Raw genomic sequence first — 22,537 nt, 5'->3', positions numbered from 1 at the left:
TTTGACTTGTTTTTCAAGTATGTATGTACTTTGACTTAAAAGAAATATACTATAGTATACTTTGGTTTCTTAAATAGTTCAATATGTAAGTGAAGGAAAATTTAATGTGGACTAAGTTGATGTTGTATCTGGTAGCTTAGTAAACTATATGGTGGATTTTCAAAGTTACAAAAGTGATTGGTTTTGTCATGTTGGCTGTGAGTATTGTGATCATTTTAATCAATTAGTCCAGACATGTTTGTGACAGCATGGCTATTGTTCAGAATGCCATTTTTACCATGCTCTTGAAGGTTCATCATCTTTCTTAGCTTTCAATTATGTGTAGGTTTGAGAAAGTTTTAGTTTAAAAAACACACACACCTTATATGAATCTCAATTTACTGGGAACAGTGCACTTGGAGAAAAGAGACTGAGGTCTGGTGAACTGGATGGTTAAATTTGAATTGAACGATTTATTCATCCGGAGGATGCAACTGTAATTGGACTGATGGGATCCATAGCTAATTTCTGCATTGTAACTGCTATGTGAATATGGAAATACTGACCGCAAAGAAGTAGCCTAATTTTTTTATGGATTGCGAAGTCCAGGTGAATGGGCAAAGGTCGCAGTGCGCAACTACACCAAAGATCGAAAAAAACAAGACCAGATAGAGGACCAGAGAAGTTAGCGATTGGCAGTAACTGCAGCTTTAGCCAAAGATGCCCATATTCTGTAAACAAATAGCCAAAATATTTTTACCAACTCTTTGTTGCATCCTGTTGACAGTTGCTTGATTTATCATCATCATCTCTTTGTCTGCAACTCATTAGCACATGGTCCCCCTCCTGCCACTGGCTTTCTGACTTTCAAAACAGCTCCTCAGAAACAATTCTGTTTGAAAGTACTTTTTCCACTATCACCGTCCTCGAATCCTATCAAAACACTTTCATTATCCTTTTGCTTCCTCTTACTAATGTTTCTCCTTTTAATATGTGGTCTCTGCTTCTCTGTGAAACACTAAAATATATCCTTCAACAAGAGGAGCTCTAAGGAAAGCTAAATTATTTAAACTCTTGCTTATCTCAGTAAAATCAGAGGCTTTAAAACAATAGATATATAACAACCACAATCACAATTTATCTGATCACATAACTTACAACCCTGGGATTCCTAAATCCACAGTATTCCTGAATCCCTTGATAAGTTGTCTACATCCTGTGCATTTTGAATTTGTTGCAGTCAGGCCTATTAATGTTAAAAGAATTACATAATTTTGCATTTGGAGGTTACTATTACAGCTACATTATAAGTAAGCCATGTGTTACTGATAAAAGTCTATTTCATATTTAATGTAAAGATGTGTTCTCAGATTTTACATTTCCAAGTAGATAAGGTTAGTGCAGATAGTGTGTGTAGGGGAAGTGGTAGCGAGTTGTAATTTCACTGGAGAAGTAATCCAGAACTCCAGCCTAACGTTCTGGGGACATGGATTTGAATCCCATTATGATAGACAGTTATATTTAAATTCGATGAAAGAGCCGTAATAAAAAGCTGACCTAATAGTGACCATGTAACCACTGGCCATTACTGTAAAAACCCATCTGGTTCACACATATCTTTCAGGGAAGAAGCCTCTCATCTGACATAGAGACCTGCAAATCGACTATTCTTAGTTGTCCTCTGGACAATTAGAATTTAGCAATAAATAATGTTTGTGAATTAATTTTAAGATGATTTTGAGACAATTTGTTTGCTCATTTCAACAATAAGGATATCACTTTATACTGAAAATTAAATTATTTTATTTATTTTTTGACGAAAGGAGCTTGTCCCTCCAGGGTAATAGCTGATGTAGCCAATGTAATATATTGCTTTTATCACAGGAATGATAAAGAAAATTACTGCACATTTTTTTGGATTTTTGAGATGTTTTTGTGATATTATATTGGAAAATTTGTTAAATTTTCTCTTGTTTGAAAATGGCCATTGCATTTTACCAGATGACAATCATCAGTCAATAGTAAACTCAATCTGTATTAATATATTTAACATTTTTCAGTTCATAGGATTGTTATAAAATCAAATTTGACACTATTTGACAATAATTGGATATTGGGATAGATGGTCAAAAATGTTGATTCTAAGGTGAATTTAAAAATAAAGATTGAGAGATAGTTAGGTTTAGGAAGGAACTTTCTGAAATTAGGGTCCACATACCTGGAGGAAAAGTTATAAATCAAATTGGGATTCTCTGGAAGCCAATTAGATAAATGCAGAAAACTTAGGTGGTGGTGGGGCTAGTGAAATGATGTGAATTTTGATGATATTATTGAACATATCGTCAATTGTCTATGCAAAGCACAAATGTATGAAGTCTTATCATTGGAAACCTAGTAAATAAATCTGTCTGATAATGCAGCTTTTATTAGCAGGGATCATCGAGCTAAACATTAATATTCTTCCAAACTTGATATACAGGGATCTGATGATTGTCTGGTGAAGATCTGGACAACCGATGATGGCAGGCTACTGGCAACTTTGCGAGGACATTCTGCTGAAATCTCAGACATGGCAGTAAACTATGAAAATACTATGATTGCTGCAGGCAGCTGTGATAAAATCATCCGGGTTTGGTGCCTTCGGACATGTGCACCCTTGGCTGTTCTGCAGGGCCACACTGCATCCATCACATCTGTGCAGGTAAAAGTAAATTATCAATTATACAATGGATAACCACAGCTAACTTGTGCAATTAACGTGTTCGGTTATTGTAATTAAATTTTTTTGATGCAATAAGGGAAGGTCATGCCTTACAATTTGATTGAAATCTCTGAGGAAGTGACAAGGAAGATCAGTGAGGTTCATTCAGTGCATGTTGTCTACGTGGATTTTAGTAAGGTCAGTTGATAAGATCTTACATGGCAGATTGGTTTAAAAAAAAATACAAATGCAATACAGTCGAAGAGTGTTGTGCTGGAAAAGCACAGCTGGTCAGGTGGCATCGAGGAACAGGAGAATCAATCCAGGCATAAGCCCTTGAATCCAAAATCAGCTTAGAAACAAGAAATAAGGGTAATGGTTGATGGCTGCCCTTCTGAGTGGACAGCTGTTTGAGTGGTGTTCTGCAGCGCTCGATGTTAGGACCCCTGTTGTTCATTTTATTAATTAATGATTTGGACTTGACTGTGTGGGACACAATTGAGAAGTCTGCAGTTTACACAAAAATTGGCCATGTTGAGCATAGCTGTAAGCTCCAAAATGGGTTGGTGGGGTGGGCAAAAAAGTAGCATATGGAGTTCAACTTTGATATGTGTGAGGTAATGCATTTAGGGAGGTCAAATAATAAAAGGGGGCATACTGAGATGGCTCGATGAAGTGAGAGATTTTGCGATGCACAGGTCCTTAAAGGTAGCAGTGCAGGTAGATATGGTTGTGGAGAGGCATATGGGATGTTGTCCTTCATTGGCTGAGATATAGAATACAAAAGTAGGGATATTTTGATGAAACTGTATAAAATAAAATGGGACTACAACTGGAATATTGTGTGCAGTTCTGATCGCCACATTTCAGGATGGAAATAATTACTCTGGAGAGAGTGCAGAGGAGATTTACTAGAATATGGATTAGTGGTTAGCACTGTTGCCTCACAGCACCAGGGACCCGGGTTCAATTCCCACCTCGGGCAACTGTCTGTGTGGAGTTTGCACATTCTTCCCTTGTCTACGTGGGTTTCCTCCGGTTTCCTCCCACAGTCCAAAGATGTGCAGGCCAGGTGAATTGGCCATGCTAAATTGCCAGTAGTGTTAGGTGCATTAGTCAGGGGTGATTGTAGGGGAATGGGTCTGGGTGGGTTGCTCTTCGAAGGGTCGGTGTGGACTTGTTGGACCGAAGGGCCTGTTTCCACACTGTAGGGAATCTAATCTAATAAAAAAATTCTAATAATAAAATATTGCCAGGACTGAAGAATTGTAAATATGAGAAGAGATTGGAGAGGTTGGGGTTGTTTTCCTTGGTACAGAAAAGGGATAACACAGTAGAGGTATACAAAATTGTAAGGGGTAGAAATAGAGTAGGCAAGAGGAACCTGTTACCCTTGGCAGAGAGTTCAAAAACTAGGAGTCATTAGATTCAAGCTGAGTGCAGAAGGATTAGAGGGGGTGTGGAGAGAAATCTACTTACGTAGAGCGTGATAGCTGTCTGGAATTCACTGCCTGTGTTGGTGGACGAGGCTGAGTCCCTAAACTGTTCTAAAAAAAGAAGTGCCTGGATCTGCACCTTAAATGCTGTAAGCTGCAAGGCTGTGGATCGTGTGCAGGAAGTTGGGATTAAAAAGGGCATCTGGGTGTCTTTGGGTCAGCATTGACAAGACAGACAGAATGGCCCCTTCTGTGCAGTGTCATATAGTTGTTGATATAACTGCAAGTTGGCAGTGAGGTAATAAGTATAAAAAGCAGGAAGGAATGCTGAGAAAGGGGGAAGTAGAGTGATGACAAGGCAGGGAAGAGGACATGACAGTGAAGAGACCCAGGTGAGTTTAAGAATAGGAAATTTAAAAAGGAAGTCTTAGGAAGAGGGTGAGAAGTGATTACTGAAATGTAAAACCTAAGCGAGAGGAAATAGGATGGGAATGAGAGACAAAAAGAGAAAACCTAGGGGAAAACTGTGGCAACAGAGAGGTGGTGTAAATCGAACAAAGGGATGGAAAACCAAAGAGAGGAGGTATAGAGTGGGAATTGGATATGGAAAGGGAACACTGACAGGGCAGGGGATGGGTTGAGGTTGGGTTCAAGAAACCTTGAGAGAAGGGAGCATTATGGGAATAGCAAGAGGAAGTCTTGATCCATTTGAAAACCAAGTTAAGGGTCAAGTCAGATGCTATTCAGTGCATTCCATCAAACATTCCAATCAGGAGCTCATTATTTTTACCAAATATTGCTCAGGGCTTTCCATAACTTTTCCTTTATTTTTCAGGTTATCAATTTTTAATGAGTTCTGATTCTGTGCTTTTGTACATAAGTATGAGTTTGGACCTGAAGTAGACCATTTGGCCCCTTGAGTCTGTTTCATCATTAATAAGATCATTATTGATTTGCTTGTAACCTTAAATCCATGTTTCTCCCTGGCCCTGATAACTTTTACAACCTCTTGCTCTCCAATAATCTATCTACCTCTGCCTTAAAAATATTCAAAGAATCTACTTCTATCACCTTTGGAATAAGAGTTCAAAAACTCATGACCATCTGAATGCAACCAAATACTCTCATCACTGTCTTAACTGGGTAGCCCCCTTATTTTGAAATGGTGATCCAAGTTCTAGATTCTCCCACAGAGTAAAAATCCTTTCCACATCCATTTTTGTCAAGACGCCTCAGGATCTGATATGTTTCAACCAAATCACTCCTCATTCTTATGAACTCCAGTGGCTATAAGCATAGCCTGTCCAGTCATTCCTCATAAGTCAACCAGCCCATTTCAAATATTAGTCTTACAAGTGTCTTTGAACAATACACACTGAATTTATTTACGCCCCTAATTAAATAAGGAAATTAATACTGTACACGGTGCTCAAAATGTGGTCTTGCTAATGCCCTGTATAACTGAAGCGTAACCTTCCTATTTTTTATTCATCAATAAACTGTAACATTCGATTAGCTTTCCTCATTACTTGCTGTACCTGTATATTAACCTTTTGTGAAGGACACCCAGATCTGTCTGTATCTCTGAGCTCTGTATTCTCTTGTCATGTCATATACTTGTTTTGTTCTTCCCACCAAAATGGACAATTTCACTGTTACCCACATTATGTTCCATTTGACAGATCTTTTCCCACTCACTTAACTATCTATCTCTTTTTTTGTAGCATCCTCACCCCTACTTCTAAGCTTACTTCTTTCCGTAACAGCAAGTATAGGAACCCAATCCCTTTAGTTCCTTCATCCAAGTTATTGATATAAATTATAAAAATGTGAGGCCCCAAAACTGATCCCAGTTGTTACCTTTGCCAGCCAAAAAACACAACTCATTTATGCCAGTTAGCTAGCAAATCTTTCATCCTTGTAAAAATGTTACCACCTACACTGTGAGCTTTAATTTTCTGGGGTCAAGTGGGAGTGATTAAAGTACATGGAGACAATGCTCAGAGAGAGAGAGAGAGAGAGAGCAAAAGGGACAGGTAAACAAGGGGACTGATGATTAGCCGAGAGAGATAAATGCTGGGTCAGTTGCTAACAAGAAGTGTAAATGATTGAAAATTGTTATACTCTATTTGCCTAGTCCCCACCCCCTAAACTCTACCATCAACACAAATACCATCCTTTCCCTGCAATTTTTAGTTCTGGAGAAGGATCACTGCACTTGAAACATTAACTCTGTTTTTCTCTCTACAGATGTTTCCAGACCTGTTCGGTTTGTCCAGCACTTTCTGCTTTTGTTTTGTGTACCCTACATGTCTCCTTAACAATTAACTTGTCCTGATACTTTCAAGAATTGTGGACATGCACACTGAGGCTCCTCTGATCCTCAGCATTTCCTAAGGGATACTACCATTCATCGCACATTCTTTTGTGTTATTAGTCCTCCCAGGGTGCACTGCCTCACATTTTTCAGCATCAAATTTCATTTGCCATTGTTCTATTCAACTGATTGGGGCCCGTCTATAGAATCCTTTTGTATCACTTGTGAAATTGCTTATTAAAACTTTCATGCTCATATTGAGATCATTTATGTAATTACAAACAGCAAAAAGACTCAGTAGTAAATCCTGTGGTATGCCAGTGAATGCTTTCAGTCATAGAAAAACCTTTGGTCATCACCCACTGCCTCCTGCCAGTTTTGTCTCCAATTTGCTCTGGATCTTAGGAGTCTTATCAATTTGACAGTCTCCCATGTGAAACCTTGACAAAAGCCTTATTGAAGTTTATGTAGACGACATTTACTGAACTATTCTTAGCCATACGTCTAGTCACCTCTTCAAAAGAAAATCCAGTAAAACCTGTCAGGCATAATTTCACTCTGACAAAGCAATGCTGACTATCCTTGATTAATCCTAGCCCCTTGTACGTAGAGATTAATTCTGAATTTCAGATTGTTTTCCAGCAGATTCCCTACCAACATTGTTAAACTCTTTGGTTTCCACATCTTATCCCCACCACACGACTTGAATAATGATACCACATTAGCTATCCTCCAGTCCTGTCACAGTTTTTCTGTGTCCAGAGAGAATTTGAAAATTAATGTTAGGTTCTCTGCAATCTCCTCTTTTGCCTTCCACTACAGTCTAGGATACATCTCATCTGGGCCTGGGAACTTATCCAATTTTACTCCCATTAAACCAACTAGTACCTCGTCCTTTTCGTTTATAATTTGTTCAAGTAAGAGGAACCTCAATTATCTGAATATCAGTTATCCGAAGGAGATCTCTAGGTCCCGACAGAAACATTACATCAAAGAGCTGTTTCCAACACTGATTGCGCCTTTTTACAATGATTAAAAATGAACTCGGCTTACTGAAATGCTGCTGAAAACAGATCTGGACCTCGATAGAAGCCCAGGTACCATCTCCAAATGACTGACCTCCTGACCTCTCTCTCCCCTGGCACTTTCCGTGGAATTCTACACAGGCGTGTACCCTCACCCCCTTCCCTGATAATCTCTCCAACATTGTCCTGTACAGGGCAAACGTGGAACCTATCAAAAAGTTGCAGTAAAATGTATATGTACGTGCTATTTGGAGGAACCCCCCCCCCCCCCCCCCCCACCCCCAACCAAAAAAGACAGCAGCAGTAGTCTTGTTGTTGGTGTCCAGTCCGGCTGTCCCCGGCAGGGGAGCAGGAGTGGACAAGGGCGGGGCTGCGGACGGGGGTTGGGTGCTGGGTTGGTGAGGCGGGGATGGGGACAGAGTAGTGGCGGTGTTGGACGGGTTGGGGGCAGGAGTGGGTGGGAGGCAGGGTTGGGGGCCTGACATGGGGGAGCAGGATGGGATTGGATGGAGGGGCGGTGTCGGACGGGGTAAGGGAGTGGAAAACTCCCAGCCCCAGAGGAAAGACATTGAGTCAATTGATCGAATAATCAGTTATCTGAGTGAAATAGTGCCTGCCCATCTCGTTCGCATAATCGAAGCTCCCCTCTATATCACAGTCCCCTTCCCTGAATTCTAGAGGTAATGGTTTCTTTTCTATAAAATCGTGCAACAAACAAACAGGTATCCAGAATAAATATTTTCCACATTTTTGAAGTCAATCATACATTATGTGTACTAGTGTCTGGAATATAGTAGACATGAAAATTGGCCCCATGTTTCTAATTCTTAGAATACTTAAACATAGTGGATACCAATTTATGGTTCTTACAAAAATTTGCCCGGAGAGCAATATATTAGGGTACCAAATGCAGGCTTACATATTTACCTCAATAGAATCTGGATCCGAAATAAGAGTTTTACACAGTAAACAAAGGTACTTAGTTATAGAGTCATAGAGATGTACAGCACGGAAACAGACCCTTTGATCCAGCCCGTTCATGCCGATCAGATATCCCAACCCAACTAGTCCCACCTGCCAGCACCCGGCCCATATCTCTGCAAACCTTTCCTATTCATATACCCATCCAAATGCCTATTAAATGTTGCAATTTTACCAGCCTCCACCACTTCCTCTGGCAGCTCATTCCATACATGTACCACCATCTGAGTGAAAAAGTTGCCTCTTAGGTCTCTTTTATATCTTTCCCCTCTCACCTTAAACCTATGCCCTCTCGTTCTAGACTCCCCGACCCCAGTGAAAAAGACTTTGTCTATTCATCCTATCCATGCCCCTCATAATTTTGTAAAGCTCTATAAGGTCACCCCTCAGCCTCCAACACTCCAGGGAAAACAGCCCCAACCTGTTCAGCCTTTCCCTATAGCTCAAATCCTCCAATCCTGACAACATTCTTGTAAATCTTTGCTGAACCCTTTCAAGTTTCACAACATCTTTCCGATAGGAAGGAGACCAGAATTGCACGCAATATTCCATTAGTGGCCTAACCAATGTCCTGTACAGCTGCAAAATGACCTCTCAACTCCTGTACTCAATACTCTGATCGATAAAGGAAAGCATACCAAATATCTTCTTCGCTACCCTATCTACCTGCAACTCCACTTTCAAGGAGCTATGAACCTGCACGCCAAGATCTCTTTGTTCAGCAACACTCCCTAGAACCTTCCCATTAAGTGTATAAGTCCTGCTAAGATTTGCTTTCCCAAAATCTTAAACTCCATCTGCCACTCCTCAGCCCATTGACTCATCTGGTCAAGATCCTGTTGTAATCTGAGGTAACCCTCTTTGCTGTCCACTACACCTCCAATTTTGGTGTCATCTGCAAATTTACTAACTATACCTCTTATGCTCGCATCCAAATCATTTGTCTTATTGTAATTTGTTCAGATAAGTTGTGGGCATTTGTTAGCACTGTTAAGAGGCTAATTTCAATGATGGATATTGGTAAATGATCAGAATACATAAATTCACAAAACTTGTTGTTAAAAATAATCTTTACATAGTAAAAATTAGTGAATATTTTTACTTGCCTGGTTCGAGACTACTAACTGCTATGGAATGATTGCCTAGCAGCATTTTTCACTGATGACAGCAAATTCTGCAAGAGCTGCTTGACATTAATGGGAAAACTGCAAATGTTTCAACAAAGTGCATTTCTTTTAGCAGAAATAATAAAAATGTTAATGTGCATTCTGTGTTCCTACTGATAGAAAAAAAAATGAAACTGAAGGTCATAGAATTCCTAGATTTCAATGTATTTGAAACAGTAACAGGCGTTCTTACTCATTCAATTTGATTATAATGTTTACTGTTTGTAGAAAAGGAATGTATTTTCAGAGTTAAGAGCATTTTGTTCCACTTCGTTAGTGTGCCTTCATTGTAGATTGTTGAGACAAATTTTACCTACATAATAAATAATTCTGTAATTCTATGAATGCGAAATCAAATATTTTTAGTAATCTCAATTACTTTCTGATTGATTTGATTCAACTGTTATTGATTCTCCCATCTAAAAGTTGATACCAGAACACTAAGTGGACAAGCTATAAACATTTTAAAAATAAATTTAGTCCTGACTGAAATTTTAAATAAAACAAAGCACATTGCAAATGCTGAAATTCTGAAATGAAAAGGAAAGTGTTCTGGGGCCATCTGTGAGCAAGAGACAGAGTCAGTCACTCTGAGCTTACATAGAGGGTTGTGGAAAAAGTCTGGAAATCCCGGGGATATGGGAATGCTGCCAAATTCAACAGCAAGATCTCATCACCATTTTGTTCCCCTTAGAGCTGCTTGAAAGGCTGCCCAGCTTCCAGCTGGGAAATCAAGCTGCAGACATCCTCTGCTGGGAATCACTGGGGATATGTTGACTGGCAACTGAGAGGGAGGGAAATAGCAAAGAATAAGGAAAGCATTTGTTGGTCTAGCAATTGGAAGAAAGGGAGAAAAAGATGGAGGGTTGAGATGGAAATGGAGGTGGACTGGCAATGGTTCAGGCAGGAGGTTTGAGGTCATTAGTTCTGGGGCAGTCAACCAATTGTAGCAACAAGGATGTGTTTGCACAAAGGGGCAATGCTTTGGGGCTGTATTGTTGGCATGTTGGTGTGATGCTGGTGGTCAGGAGAGCACTGCTGTTCCTCCAGATTCTTTCCTCCACCCCCCCCCCCCCCCCCCCCAAACAAGGAGTGCTGTAAATAGCATTTTATTTGACATCAAACTGCAGTAGTTGCCTGAGCACTGGGAAACGCAGCCGCAAATGTAGATTTAAATCAGATTTCCAGTGTCCTGTAGGAACCTGATTTAAAATTTGTCTCTCCAAGATGGGACAAATGCATGCCACGCAACTAGCAAGAATGCTGGTTTTATTGCGCAATTTTTAATCTTTAATATGACTGCATCCTACCCATCAATCATCTTGTGGTTGAAGCTGACTCAAGAAGTTTGGTATGCTTCTGCATAGGTGTTAAGTGAGGCTTGAAGATTCTCTTCCAAGAGAGCAGAGTTGACATTGTCATCAGCATCCTGGAGTTCGTCAAGCGAGGGCAAAGGAAATGTTTGAGACTCCCTGAAGTCTTCTCTCAAGAAATGCCGCATAGATGTTAAGGTGTGAGAGACTCTCAGTCAGAAGAAACTGACGTGGAGGAAGAAACTGTATGAAGGGACGCAATTTTTGAACACCCGTTGCAAGACAAAATACTGAAAAGGAGCTAGAGAAAGGAATGTCAGTGATTTAAAGGCCATTGGTTGATTCTCTATTCCAGAAACACCTGCCAAATATGTGATCAGAGTTAGAGCTCAAGGATTGAGCTCATCAGTCACACAAGGTTCACAGAACTCATGACAAGTGACATGGAATGGTGGATAATCATACTCCTTAGCGAGTGATTACTGATGATAATAATGATGACCAGTCATGGGATAGAATAGGATTAATATAGATCCCAGATTTTCTAATTAATGACTAATTATAGTGCATATTCTGCTATAAATGCTGGATGTTTTCTTTAAAACAGGCTGCTTTTTAAACATAATGCTTGTTACCCTATTGCTGTTAATATTGAATGTTTAAAGCATATTTTAGCACTACAGAGAACTTGGGAGAAGGAAGTACACTTGCAGTCATTTTAAAACTGTACAGAACTAATTTTTTGTATTCACAAGGATTTTATATGCCAGAATGCCAAGGTGATAGCAAGGGAAGAGATAGGACCATACGAGGATAAAGGAGGGAACTTGTGCTTGCAGGCAGAGGATGTGAGTAAGATCCTAAATCTGACTTTGCTTCGGTATTCACCTAGGAGAAGGATAAGGAGGATAGTGTGATTAGTGTGGAGCATCTTGAGATCAATAAAGAAGTAATGTTGTGTCTGTTGAAGAGCATTAATGTGGCTAAGTCCCAGGGCCCAATGGCATCTATTCCAGGTTATTGAGAGAGGCAAGAGAGGAGATTGCTGGATCCTTGACCAAGATCATTGTGTCCTCATGACTAGAGCGGTTCTGGAGGACTGGTGAGTCACTAATGTTCCTCTGTTCAAGAAGGGAAATGAGGATAATCCAGAAAGCTATAGACCAGTGAGTCTCATCGGTGATAGGGAAGCTGTTTGAGAGAATTCTTGGGGATAGGGTTTATACGCATTTAAAAATCTGGCCTAATTGGGGACAGCAAGTAAGGCTTTATGTGGGACAGGTCATGTCTTTCTTGATTGAATATTTTGAGGAGGTGACTAAGGCGATCACTGAGGGTAGAGCAGTGGATATTTCTGCAGGGATTTTAATATGGCTTTTGATTAGGTCCCTCATGATAGGCTCAAAAAGAAGCTTAAGATGCATGGGATCCACAGTGACTTGGTTGCTTGGATTCAGAACTGGCTTGCCTATTGAAGGCAGAGGGTAGTGGTGGAAGATGTGTTTTTCAGGCTGTAGGTCCTGCACACATTCATATTAGGACCTCTGCTGTTTGTGATTTATATGCATGACTTGGGTGAAAATGGGTAGTTTAGTAAGTTTGCAGATGACACAAAGATTGGTGGAATGCGATAGTGTAGAAGGTTGTCAAAGGATACAGCAGGATATAGAACAGTTGCATATATGGGTGGAGAAATAGCAGACAGAGTTTAATCAGAGTACTTATGCACTTTAGGAAATCAAATGTTAAGGAGAAGTATACATTTAAAGGCAGGACCTGAACAGCATTGATGTACAGAGGGATCATGGGGTTCAAGTCCATAGCTCCCCGAATGTGGCCACACAAATCAATAGGTGGCAAAGAATGTTTGCAGACTTTCCTTTATTTGTTGGGGAATTGAGTATAAAAGTCAGTATGTCAAGTTACAGCTTTATAAGACTTTGGTTCCGCCACAGTTAAGAGTGTAGCGGCAGGATGTGAAGGCTTTCGAGAGGGTGCAAAAGAGGTTTACTAGGATGTTGTGGGTATGAGCTATAAGGAGAGCCTAGAAAAAACTTGGGTTGTTTTTTCTGGAGCGGCAGAGGCTGAAGGGACACTTGATAGAAGTCTATAAAATTATGAGAAGCATAGATAGGGTTGACAGTCAGAATCTCTGAAATGTCTAAGACAACGGGGCATGCATTTCAGGTGAGGAGGCAAAGTTCAAAAGTGGTGTGAGGGACAAGTTTTCTTTACGCAGAGTGGTAGGAGTCTGGAACACGCTCCAAGGGTTAGTGGTGGAGGCAGATACGATAGCGGCGTTTAAGGGACTTTTAGCTAAGCACATGGATATGTGAGGAATGGAGGGATATGGACCAAAGGCAGAAAGGATTAGTTTAATTTGGTGTCATGTTTGACACAATTTTGTGGGCTCTAGGGCCTATTCCTGTGCTGTACTGTTCTATGTTGTCTATTTTGTTTTATTTTGGTACTTAAATTGAGTATTTAATTAACCTTATGTATGTCTAAATGCACAAAAAAACTGTGAATGCCTCATTAAATCAGTAATGGATATTTCACTTGCTCCAGGTATAATTAGGTTTTAAAATTAATAAATATTAATAGAATGATACAGTACGGAAGGAAGAGATTTGGTCCCCTCATGCTGTTCTACATTTTCTCAGAGTCGGACTGTTCCCTTTCAAATGTTACTATTGAACCTGTTTCCACCACTCAGCAATACATTCTAGATTACCGCAAATGGCTGCATTAAAAACAGAACCATCTTAGAAAAGGATCAGAGGCAACAGTCTGAAATCTGCTATTTAATTCAAAGAAGCGTCTGTAAGATTTTTCTAGTTGTGGGAGAGACTAGAACTTGAGATCACAGCGTCAAGAGTGAAGGACCAAATGTTTAGAACTAAGATGAGGAGGAATTTCTTCAGCCAGACGGTGTTTAATCTGTGAAACTCATTGCTCCAGATGGCTGTGGAGGCCAAGTCGTTGATTGCATTTAAGACAGAGATAGGTTATTGATTGCTAAGGTATCCAGGAAGAGAGCAGGAGACTGGGTTGAGAAACATCAGTCATGATTGAATAGCAGAGCAGATTTGATGGGCCGAATGGATCAATTCTATTCCTACATTTTAAGGTCTTCTGGAAAAGGGCAACATAACTATTCTTAACTGCTGTTGGAAATGATTACTAATGTTTCAGTGCCTGGCAATGGTTTCTCCTAATTATTCTTGTAATTATTATTTATGGTCAGGCTTTGGGTATTTCAGAGGTGAGCCATCTGATGCAGGATGCAGGACTTGCTTTCATAGCCACAGTATTTCTATGGCTAGTCCAGATCAGTTTCTGGTTAATGGCAATCCTCAGCTGTCGATAATAGGAAGTTCAGTAATGGTAATGCCATTCAATGTCATGTGGTGATGGTTAGATTCTCTCTTGGTAGAGATGGTAATTGCTTGGCACTCTATTCTGGGTAACCATTTATGCATGCGTGAGAAGCTGAGACATAAGTGAGTAGCATATTTATAGATGTGGTTGTCTCACAACTTAAAATGCATGGAGTGTGCGAATGTGGGACCACCAGGCAGTCAAAAAGAGACAGAGTTAGTACAGGAGTTCTCTGATGACATCCCGTTCTTCAAGCTATATTTTGTTTTGAATACTGATGTAGTTGACATCGCTAAATCCAGCCTGGCATTTCTTCATGGATGAAGATTTTAGAATGTTGTATTCACTGATTGCAGACTCCTTCATGGTGGATCAGACCTATCCAGGACCAGCTGGCAACACTCCTTGCACTTGTGGTCGCCAGGATATTTATAGAGTCCATGACATCCCACAGCCCAAAAGTTCCACTTTACTGAGCTGTGCTGCCATGTTTTAACTTCCCTCAAATTAACTTTATTCTGCTTTGGAATACTTCTACTACTGTATTGTGTCGGCCCTCACCTCCCCTTATCCGGATGTTTCTTGATATCACAAGTGTGCGAATAGTGATGTTTCTATTTATCTACTTTCCTTATCCTTTTGAGGTGGTTTGGAAGGTGCTGTCGGAGGAACTTGGTGAGTTGCAGCAGTGCACCTCAGATGGAACACACTGCAGCCACTGTGCTTCACTGGTGAAGAGAGTAAATGTGCAGGTGGTGGATGTGGTGCCAGTCAAGTGATGCTTTGTCCTGGATGGTGACAAGCTTCTTGTGTTTAGTTGGAACAGCACTCACCCAGGCAATGGGAGTATTCCATCACAATGGTGACGTGCCTTATAGATGTTGAACAGGCAGGGGAGATGGAAGTGTGTTACTTACTATTAAATTCCTAGCCTCTGATCTGCTCTTGTAACCACAGTACTTATACGCTGGTCTAGCTCTGTTTCAGGTCAAAGGTAACCCCAGAATGCTGATATTAGGAGATTCAAAGGTAGTAATGCCTTTGATTGTCAGGGGCTGATGGTTAAATTCTCACTTTTTGTACATGATCATTGCTGGCATTTTTGGGTCTCGAATGTTCCTTGCCACGTATTAGCCAAGCTTCAGTATCTGAGGAGTCATGAATTTGTGAAGGCTGTTCAGTCTTCAGTGAACATCTCACTTCTGACCTCTGTTGGAGATCATTGGGGAAGAACTTAAAGATGGTTTGGCCTGAGGATCTCCTGCAGTGATGTCATAGAGCTGAGATGGTTGACTTCCAACAGCCACAAACATTGCTGCTTGTGCTAGGTGTGACTACAAGTAGTGAAGTTTCCACAGTGCAGCCTAGCTTTGCTCAGGGTTCTTGATACCTTACTGCCACGTGTTGCCTTAATGTCAAGGGCAGTCATTCTCGCCTCACCTCAGTTCAACACTTGGCCATGCTTGAACCAAGGCTATAATGAGATTTAGTAGCCTAGTGATAGAAACTGAGTGTCAGTGAGAAGGTTATTTTGTTACAGGTGCCATTTGATAGCACATTGATAACCCCTTCCATGACTTTGAAGATGTTTAAGAGTGGATTCATTGGGTGGGAATTGTCAAAGTTGGACCTGGCTGAGTTTTCTTTTAAAATCCTTCCAAGCTTAATACTGGGCCATTTGTGGTGTTCCACTGTAATCTTCACAGGTAATTTGGACTGTCCTTAACTCTCAATTTAGAGTAGTGTGAAATGATTTACTTATTCACACCATCGCTGGTCACAACACTTCCTCCCTGCATCCTCAATCATTAGTTGTATTATTAGTCAGAATATTGTAAGCTGTAAGTGCCTGAAAATGACTGCAGCTGAATCATTGTTGGGCAGCTAGTCAGAAACTGAGCTGCCTTATTAGCTAGGCCACATAATCACCTGTAGCTACCAGATGTTTCTGTTGATGCTCATAGCATATTTTGACAATAAAATGTGCTCCAATATGTTACCCAGTACTAACATTTTAATGTTGTTAATTTTCAGTTTTCGCCAATGTGCACTGGATCTTTGAGGTTCCTATCTTCCACAGGGGCAGATGGTACAGTTTGCTTCTGGCAGTGGGATGCTGGCATGTACAAATTTAGGTAAGTTAATGAGCTATACTTTTAAGGCAAATTATGTTATGTGCTTGATTGTTGTTAAATATTTTGGAATTTAATTTATTCAGTGTCTTGAGTTCTGCCGAACCTAATGAAATTGATTTCATGCATTATTTTAAAGCTGTTTTTGCTGTAATAATTATTGAATTATCCTAATGTGAATTGAGCAATTTCATTAAAAAAATACAGGATGCCTTTTCATTTGAGAAATTCAATTTCAATATTTTTCATTTGTTCAAGGAATGTGTGTGTCATTGATAAGTTCAGACTTTTATTGACAATGTTTAAATGCCCCTTGGGAAGGTACTGATGAGCTGACCTCTTGAAAACAGGTTATTTCATAGCACAATTAAGAGGTAACCACATTGCTGTGGGTCTGGAGACAAGTTAAGAATGGCAGATTTTCCTTCCCTTAAAGGACATTAATGAATCAGAGAATTTTACAACAATCAGATAGTTATTTATTTCAGATTTTAGTTCATCAGTGATATGCTGCGATTTGAAATTTTAATCTTTGAACCATTAGTGAAGGCTTTGTGGAGTGTTATTCAGGGTCGGAATTATTATGCTACTGTACCTCCTTCTTTTAAAAAAAAACTAGTGGGACTGGTGGGCAGCAATTAATATCCCTTTGAATGGATTTGTAGTCTACTTTGGAGGTGGCTGAGCCTAGGAAATCACACATACTGGCTAATTTGTAATAAAATTCAAAAATAAAGTCAAAGGACTGTTGAATGAGTATTATTTTATTCTGTTAAAGAGGGAATATTTTGAACAAAAGTACATCCTGTCCTTATTCATAAAGAGGAAAAACACAATTTGATTTCCTTTCTGAGGGTGATAATTATGCAAATGTTTGTTTATTTGGTTACCTTTTTGTAAAGGACTGTGCATTCAGGGGTACAAATTAGCAGCTCTTCATCATGGTCTTGTCATTTTTTCAAGCTGCTTGAATGCATTATTTCTCCCAAAGAATGGATGTACATGTAAATGGAAATTGTAAATGTAAGAGTCTCAGAGTGGTGCTTCCAAAAAGAAAGTGAATGAGAAATGCCTACCTTCCAACACAAGTACATCCCATAGTACAAATACAAAGGCAGCTGAGTGAGATTCCAACTCTGATATAGAGCCTTTGTTCTCATGAATGGCGTGTCATCATTCTAATTCCTGTTGTTTGCTGATATTCTTGTCTCATTATATTCTCACAATGACACTGATAATACTTCACAGATGGAAGTTAATGGTATGAAAAATTAATGTTAAAATGGTTAGTGGTATAGGGATAAATTTCAAGTAGACTCATGAATTTCTGATTAAATTTGAGTTAAAATATTGCAAATCAGTCAAAAAGATAACTCAAGTCTCACATTTTATAAAGACCAAAATGATGTGCATCTGCACTTGGAATGAAAATTTTGTTATGGACCAGGCCAGACCCCTTCAAAACATTTCAAGAAGGTAGCCCAGACCCTTACTTTGTTAGTTGTTTCCACCAGGAGTATTGTGGATATTCCAGGAGGGATGCAGCTGGTCAAACCACTTAGTTAGAAACAAAATAGAATTTATTTACAAGATTACTGAATGAAACACAAACAAAAGAGAACAGAATACAAAATAACTTAACCTATCCAAAAACCCAACAGATCATCTCAACGTAATGATGCTGTTCCAAATACCTGTAACAATCCCCATAAACCCCCTTGGCACAAACGGTAAAATCAAAGATGGGGTCTGATAGGAGAGACGTCAGAGAGAGAGGTGGCAGCATGGAACACCCTTTTCCATTTGTTTCTTGGATCAACAGCCTCAAAACTGCCTGACTGCTCTTTGTGAACAGCCAGAACTTGCCAAAACCAGAGAAAAGCTGAACTGGGAGAACTGGCCACACCCTTTGCCTTGTACAAGTGGTTTTTATAAACACATGAAAGCCTTTTGCCTGAGGCAGTATCTGTTAGCAAAAATCAAATTGGCCCTAAATCCCATCCAAAGCCAGACTTTTCTGAATTGTTGCTTTCACAACCCCCCTGGAAAAAGAAAGTCAAGGATAGCATAACCTTGTTAAATGAACAGGAAACGAAAGCATTTCCATTCTCAACCAAGTCAATTTCCAAGTCTCTAAGGTATCTTTATTTGAATTAAAGTATCCTTGAATAGTTTCCTAAGGGTTTACATCTCAGAAGGATGCTGCTTAGTTCTCTATATCTGTGCTGCTCTTGCTACAACCATCTAAATGAATCTAACCTCCCCTTCTTTTTCCCATGCTTAACCTGTTGTTATAATTGTCCAACTGTTTAAAAAAAATTATCCTTTCAGGTTTAATAAATTTGAAAACCTTAATTTAGTCTCTGCTTGGCCTTCTCTGTACCAGTAGAAATAATTTATTTTTTAAATTTTTGTCATAGTTTCTTATCCTTGAAGAGTTCATACTGTGTACTTTTCTGGTTTTAATGTCTCTTCTGCGATAGGGTGGCCAAACTTGCACACAGTAGTACAACTGTGATTAATGTTTGGGGGAAACAATTCTAATCTTGATGCTTACGTATATATCCTACTTATTGTAAAACCAATTCAATGTTCCTCTTTTACATTGCATTTACTTTGAAGGCTTTATTGGCTTGCACCTCCAAGTCTCTGATCCTCCTCATCCTTTAGTGCCATTTGCTTGAGTATGTTCTCTATGGTTTCTCATCCAACATGCATCATTTTTCACTTCTTTAAATGGAAGCTGCTGCAATTCCAGCATCCTGTCCCTTTGTTTCTGAAGCCATCCAGTCCACCTTACTGCTTGCACTACGTACATGTCATTAATCTCCAACAAGAGTGACTTTAATGACATTCTACATGCACGCAGTATGTATGTGAAACTATGAATTGAGAACAAGACAAGATTATTCTAGCCTGTAGGAATGGTGGCTTTGAGCCTCCTTGAACAATTGCAGTCTTTGGGATTTAGCTACACCCACAGTGCTGCTGGAAGTGAATCCAGGATTTTGACTCAGTGAGAGTGAAGGAACAGTGATATTGTTACAAATTAGGATGATGAGTGGCTTGGAGGTGGGCAGTCTCTAGCCTCCTTTGCCCTTCAAAGGAATTTCGCTAATTTGATTATGGTCTCAGGTCTACATTCCTGACTGTGCATGATAATCTTTATGTACATTTATCTGAAATGTATTCTATGACCCTGCCTCCACTATTGTTTAAAAGAGAGATTTCCAATGTCTTGTGATCTTTTGAGAGGAAAAATCCTTCTCATCTCCATCTTAAATGGGAGAATAAAATCAATAATTTAAAGTAATGTTAAATATAAATGGCATTACCATTGCTAAATCTTTGCTGTCAAAACGCTGGAGGTTACCTTTGATCAGAGACTGAACTGGATGAACCATACAAGTACTGTGGCTACAAGAACAGGCTGCAAATGCTGTGGCGAGTAACTCACTCTCTAAAGTCTGACAACCATTTATAAAGCATAAGAGAAGAGTGTGCTAAAATATCTCTTCACTTGGCTGGTTAAATGAAGCTTCAACAACATTTGACACGATCCAGGACAGTGGAGCTTGCTTGATTGATACCTCATGCACCACCTTCAACATTCTCTCCTTTCACCACAATGCATAGTGGCAGCAGTGTGTACCGTCTGTGGGATGCACTGCAATAACTCGCTAAGGTTTCTTCAACAGCTGCTTCCAAAACCATAACCTGCACCATTTAGAAGGGCAAAGGCAGGAGATGCCATCACCTGCAAGCTCCCCTCCAAGCCACTCATCATCCTAACTTGTAACAATATCACTGGGTCAAAATCCTGGACTCACTTCCAGCAGCACTGTGGGTGTACCTAAGTCTCAAAGACTGCAATTGTTCAAGAGGGCTCAAAGCCACCATTCCTAATTCATGAATACAGACCAGGTTAGAAGTTTTCCAAGTTTGTCAAAGACCTATGAAATGAAAGTTTGGCTGGTTTGAAATTTTTATTATCCGCTGGTGGGTTCTGAGACTGTCAACATAGATAAAACCTGTTTGAAGAGAGTTAGTCACTGTACTAATTAATCAACATCCAAGTTTGTACAACAAGCATTGCTGTAATGTATTGAAATTATGGTAGACACTTAGTTCAACATTAGTTTCTACAACATTAGTTTATAAACACTAACGTTAAAAGTATAGTAAAAGTATTTAAGATATGGGTGTAATTTGACATGTTGCAATATCTCATCAGTAGTTAAGGTGTTATAGATTTTAATGAGTTTATGCTTCAATATTGCATGTGATTTGGATGTACCTGAATTACCTGCTGCATTCCTTCTGCCTGTGCAACTGATCTCAGTTTCAAAATACATCATTTGCTTTCTCAAACTGTGATAATATGCCTCAATCCTAATAGTCATCCTTGTAGATTTATTCTTCATCTGTTGACATTAGTTCAGTTTACCAATATATACATATTGCTTGAATACTGAAATTTACGATTCAATTCTTAAAACTCTATATGTTTTCCCTTTCTGGCCTGAATTGATTCTCCTGAACATTTTGAGCCTTTTTTGACTGTATTTTCTGGCACTCCTTTTGAATATTTGATTTGGTTGATTTCTGTTTTGTCTAAAGTATTCTCTGGCTTAATTGGCTATTTGGGGTTGACTGCCTTTGTCTAACTTGGCACTGAGACAGGTTTATTGAACAACCTACGGTATTCTAAATGTCATTGAAAACTCACCTTTTTGTTTGAATTTTACAGTCCAATTAAGAAAGTTTGGTTAGTTGTCTCTGCCCTATCAAATGTGACAGTCAGTTTTGATAGACAAATATATTAGAAATTATGGATGGTCAATTTTCACATGTTTAATTGAAACAGATTATTTGATCTTTAGTTAGAGAGTTTTGAGAAGATTTGTTGCTCAGGTTGAGGTTCTGGATGTAGGTTTGCTCGAGGCTGGAAGGTTCATTTTCTGACGTTTCGTCACCATACTAGGTAACACCTACAGTGAGCCTCCAGACGAAGCACTGCTGGTGTTTCCTGCTTTCTATTTATATGTATGGATTTCCATGGGTTGGTGATGTAATTTCCTATAGTGATGTCATTTCTAATTCTTTTTCTCGGGGGTGGTAAATGGGATCCAAGTCAATGTGTTTGTTGATAGAGTTCTGGTTGGAATGCCATGCTTCTAGGTTTTAATTTTTAAATTTATTTGTTACAAAAATCTAAGCCTTTAAAGCCATATCTGCTAATAAGCTGATGAGATGCCTAAAGAAATTGATCTTTTTATTAATTACCTGTTCAAACTGCTGTTGACCATGTTTATAATCTTTGTGTAGAGAATAGTGGCACCCATCTATTTGTTGATTTGCATTTGAATACCTCTGAATGTTTGCTTACGCATGGAGCTGACTATCCAAACTCCAATGTTACTGTCTTTTTCAGAATTTCATAATGTGAGTCAGTGTCCCAAAGATCTGTTACGTTTTAGGAAAGCACCGCTACAACAGTATACAGTTTGCATAAATTTGATTAATTTGTCAACTAAATACTTGCTATTTTTCCTTGGGTTATTCAATATGACATTGAATTAACTGCCTCCTGCCCTAAATCATTAAATGTGCTTAGTTAGCTCAGTGCATCATTGCTGTGATGTGAAGCAAATTAATGTAATGATGCAAAGAGAGTGATTCATGGACCTAGCTCTTTATCAATTGTGTAGCTGTCGAATAGGTATCAAACCTAGTGCAGGGACCATGCTGCCATTTGTCTTTGCTTCTGTTATAAATCAATTTGGAGTATGATTTCCAAACAGACTGTATTCTTCTGTGTTTATACACGTGTGTGTGTGTGTGTGTGTGTGTGTGTGTGTGTGTGTGTGTGTGTCTGACAGTGTCTGACATTTAAAGTTGTGTTTCTATTTGCTCATTTACTCTCTTGGTGCAAATTAGTGTCACCCATTAGTAAAGCAACGAAGTTTGTTCTACAGTATAATAATATTATAGTCATCATAGCCCTACTTGACAATAGGCTGCTATCTCACTAGAGACTATAAGACAGCAGCAGAAATTAGGCCATTCAGCTCATTCAGTCTGCTCCGCCATTCAATTATGGCTG

General features: G+C 39.4%; 1 protein-coding gene across 2 annotated transcripts in view; it reads left to right on the top strand.

Moving 5' to 3' along the window:
- Window positions 1-22,537, top strand: part of phip (pleckstrin homology domain interacting protein) — a 199,816-nt gene that overhangs the window by 69,418 nt on the left and 107,861 nt on the right. For both annotated transcript variants that reach the window (XM_060849675.1, XM_060849666.1), the window contains exons 8-9: window positions 2,459-2,680; window positions 16,334-16,434. In XM_060849675.1, coding sequence (XP_060705658.1) covers window positions 2,459-2,680; window positions 16,334-16,434 — 323 coding nt within the window. The remainder of the gene's footprint in view (window positions 1-2,458; window positions 2,681-16,333; window positions 16,435-22,537) is intronic.

Source organism: Hemiscyllium ocellatum, chromosome 3 (genome assembly GCF_020745735.1).
Source record: "Hemiscyllium ocellatum isolate sHemOce1 chromosome 3, sHemOce1.pat.X.cur, whole genome shotgun sequence".
NCBI lineage: Eukaryota > Metazoa > Chordata > Chondrichthyes > Orectolobiformes > Hemiscylliidae > Hemiscyllium > Hemiscyllium ocellatum.
The sequence above is the reverse complement of the archived record's forward strand: the minus strand, read 5'-3'. Positions and strand labels throughout refer to the sequence as shown.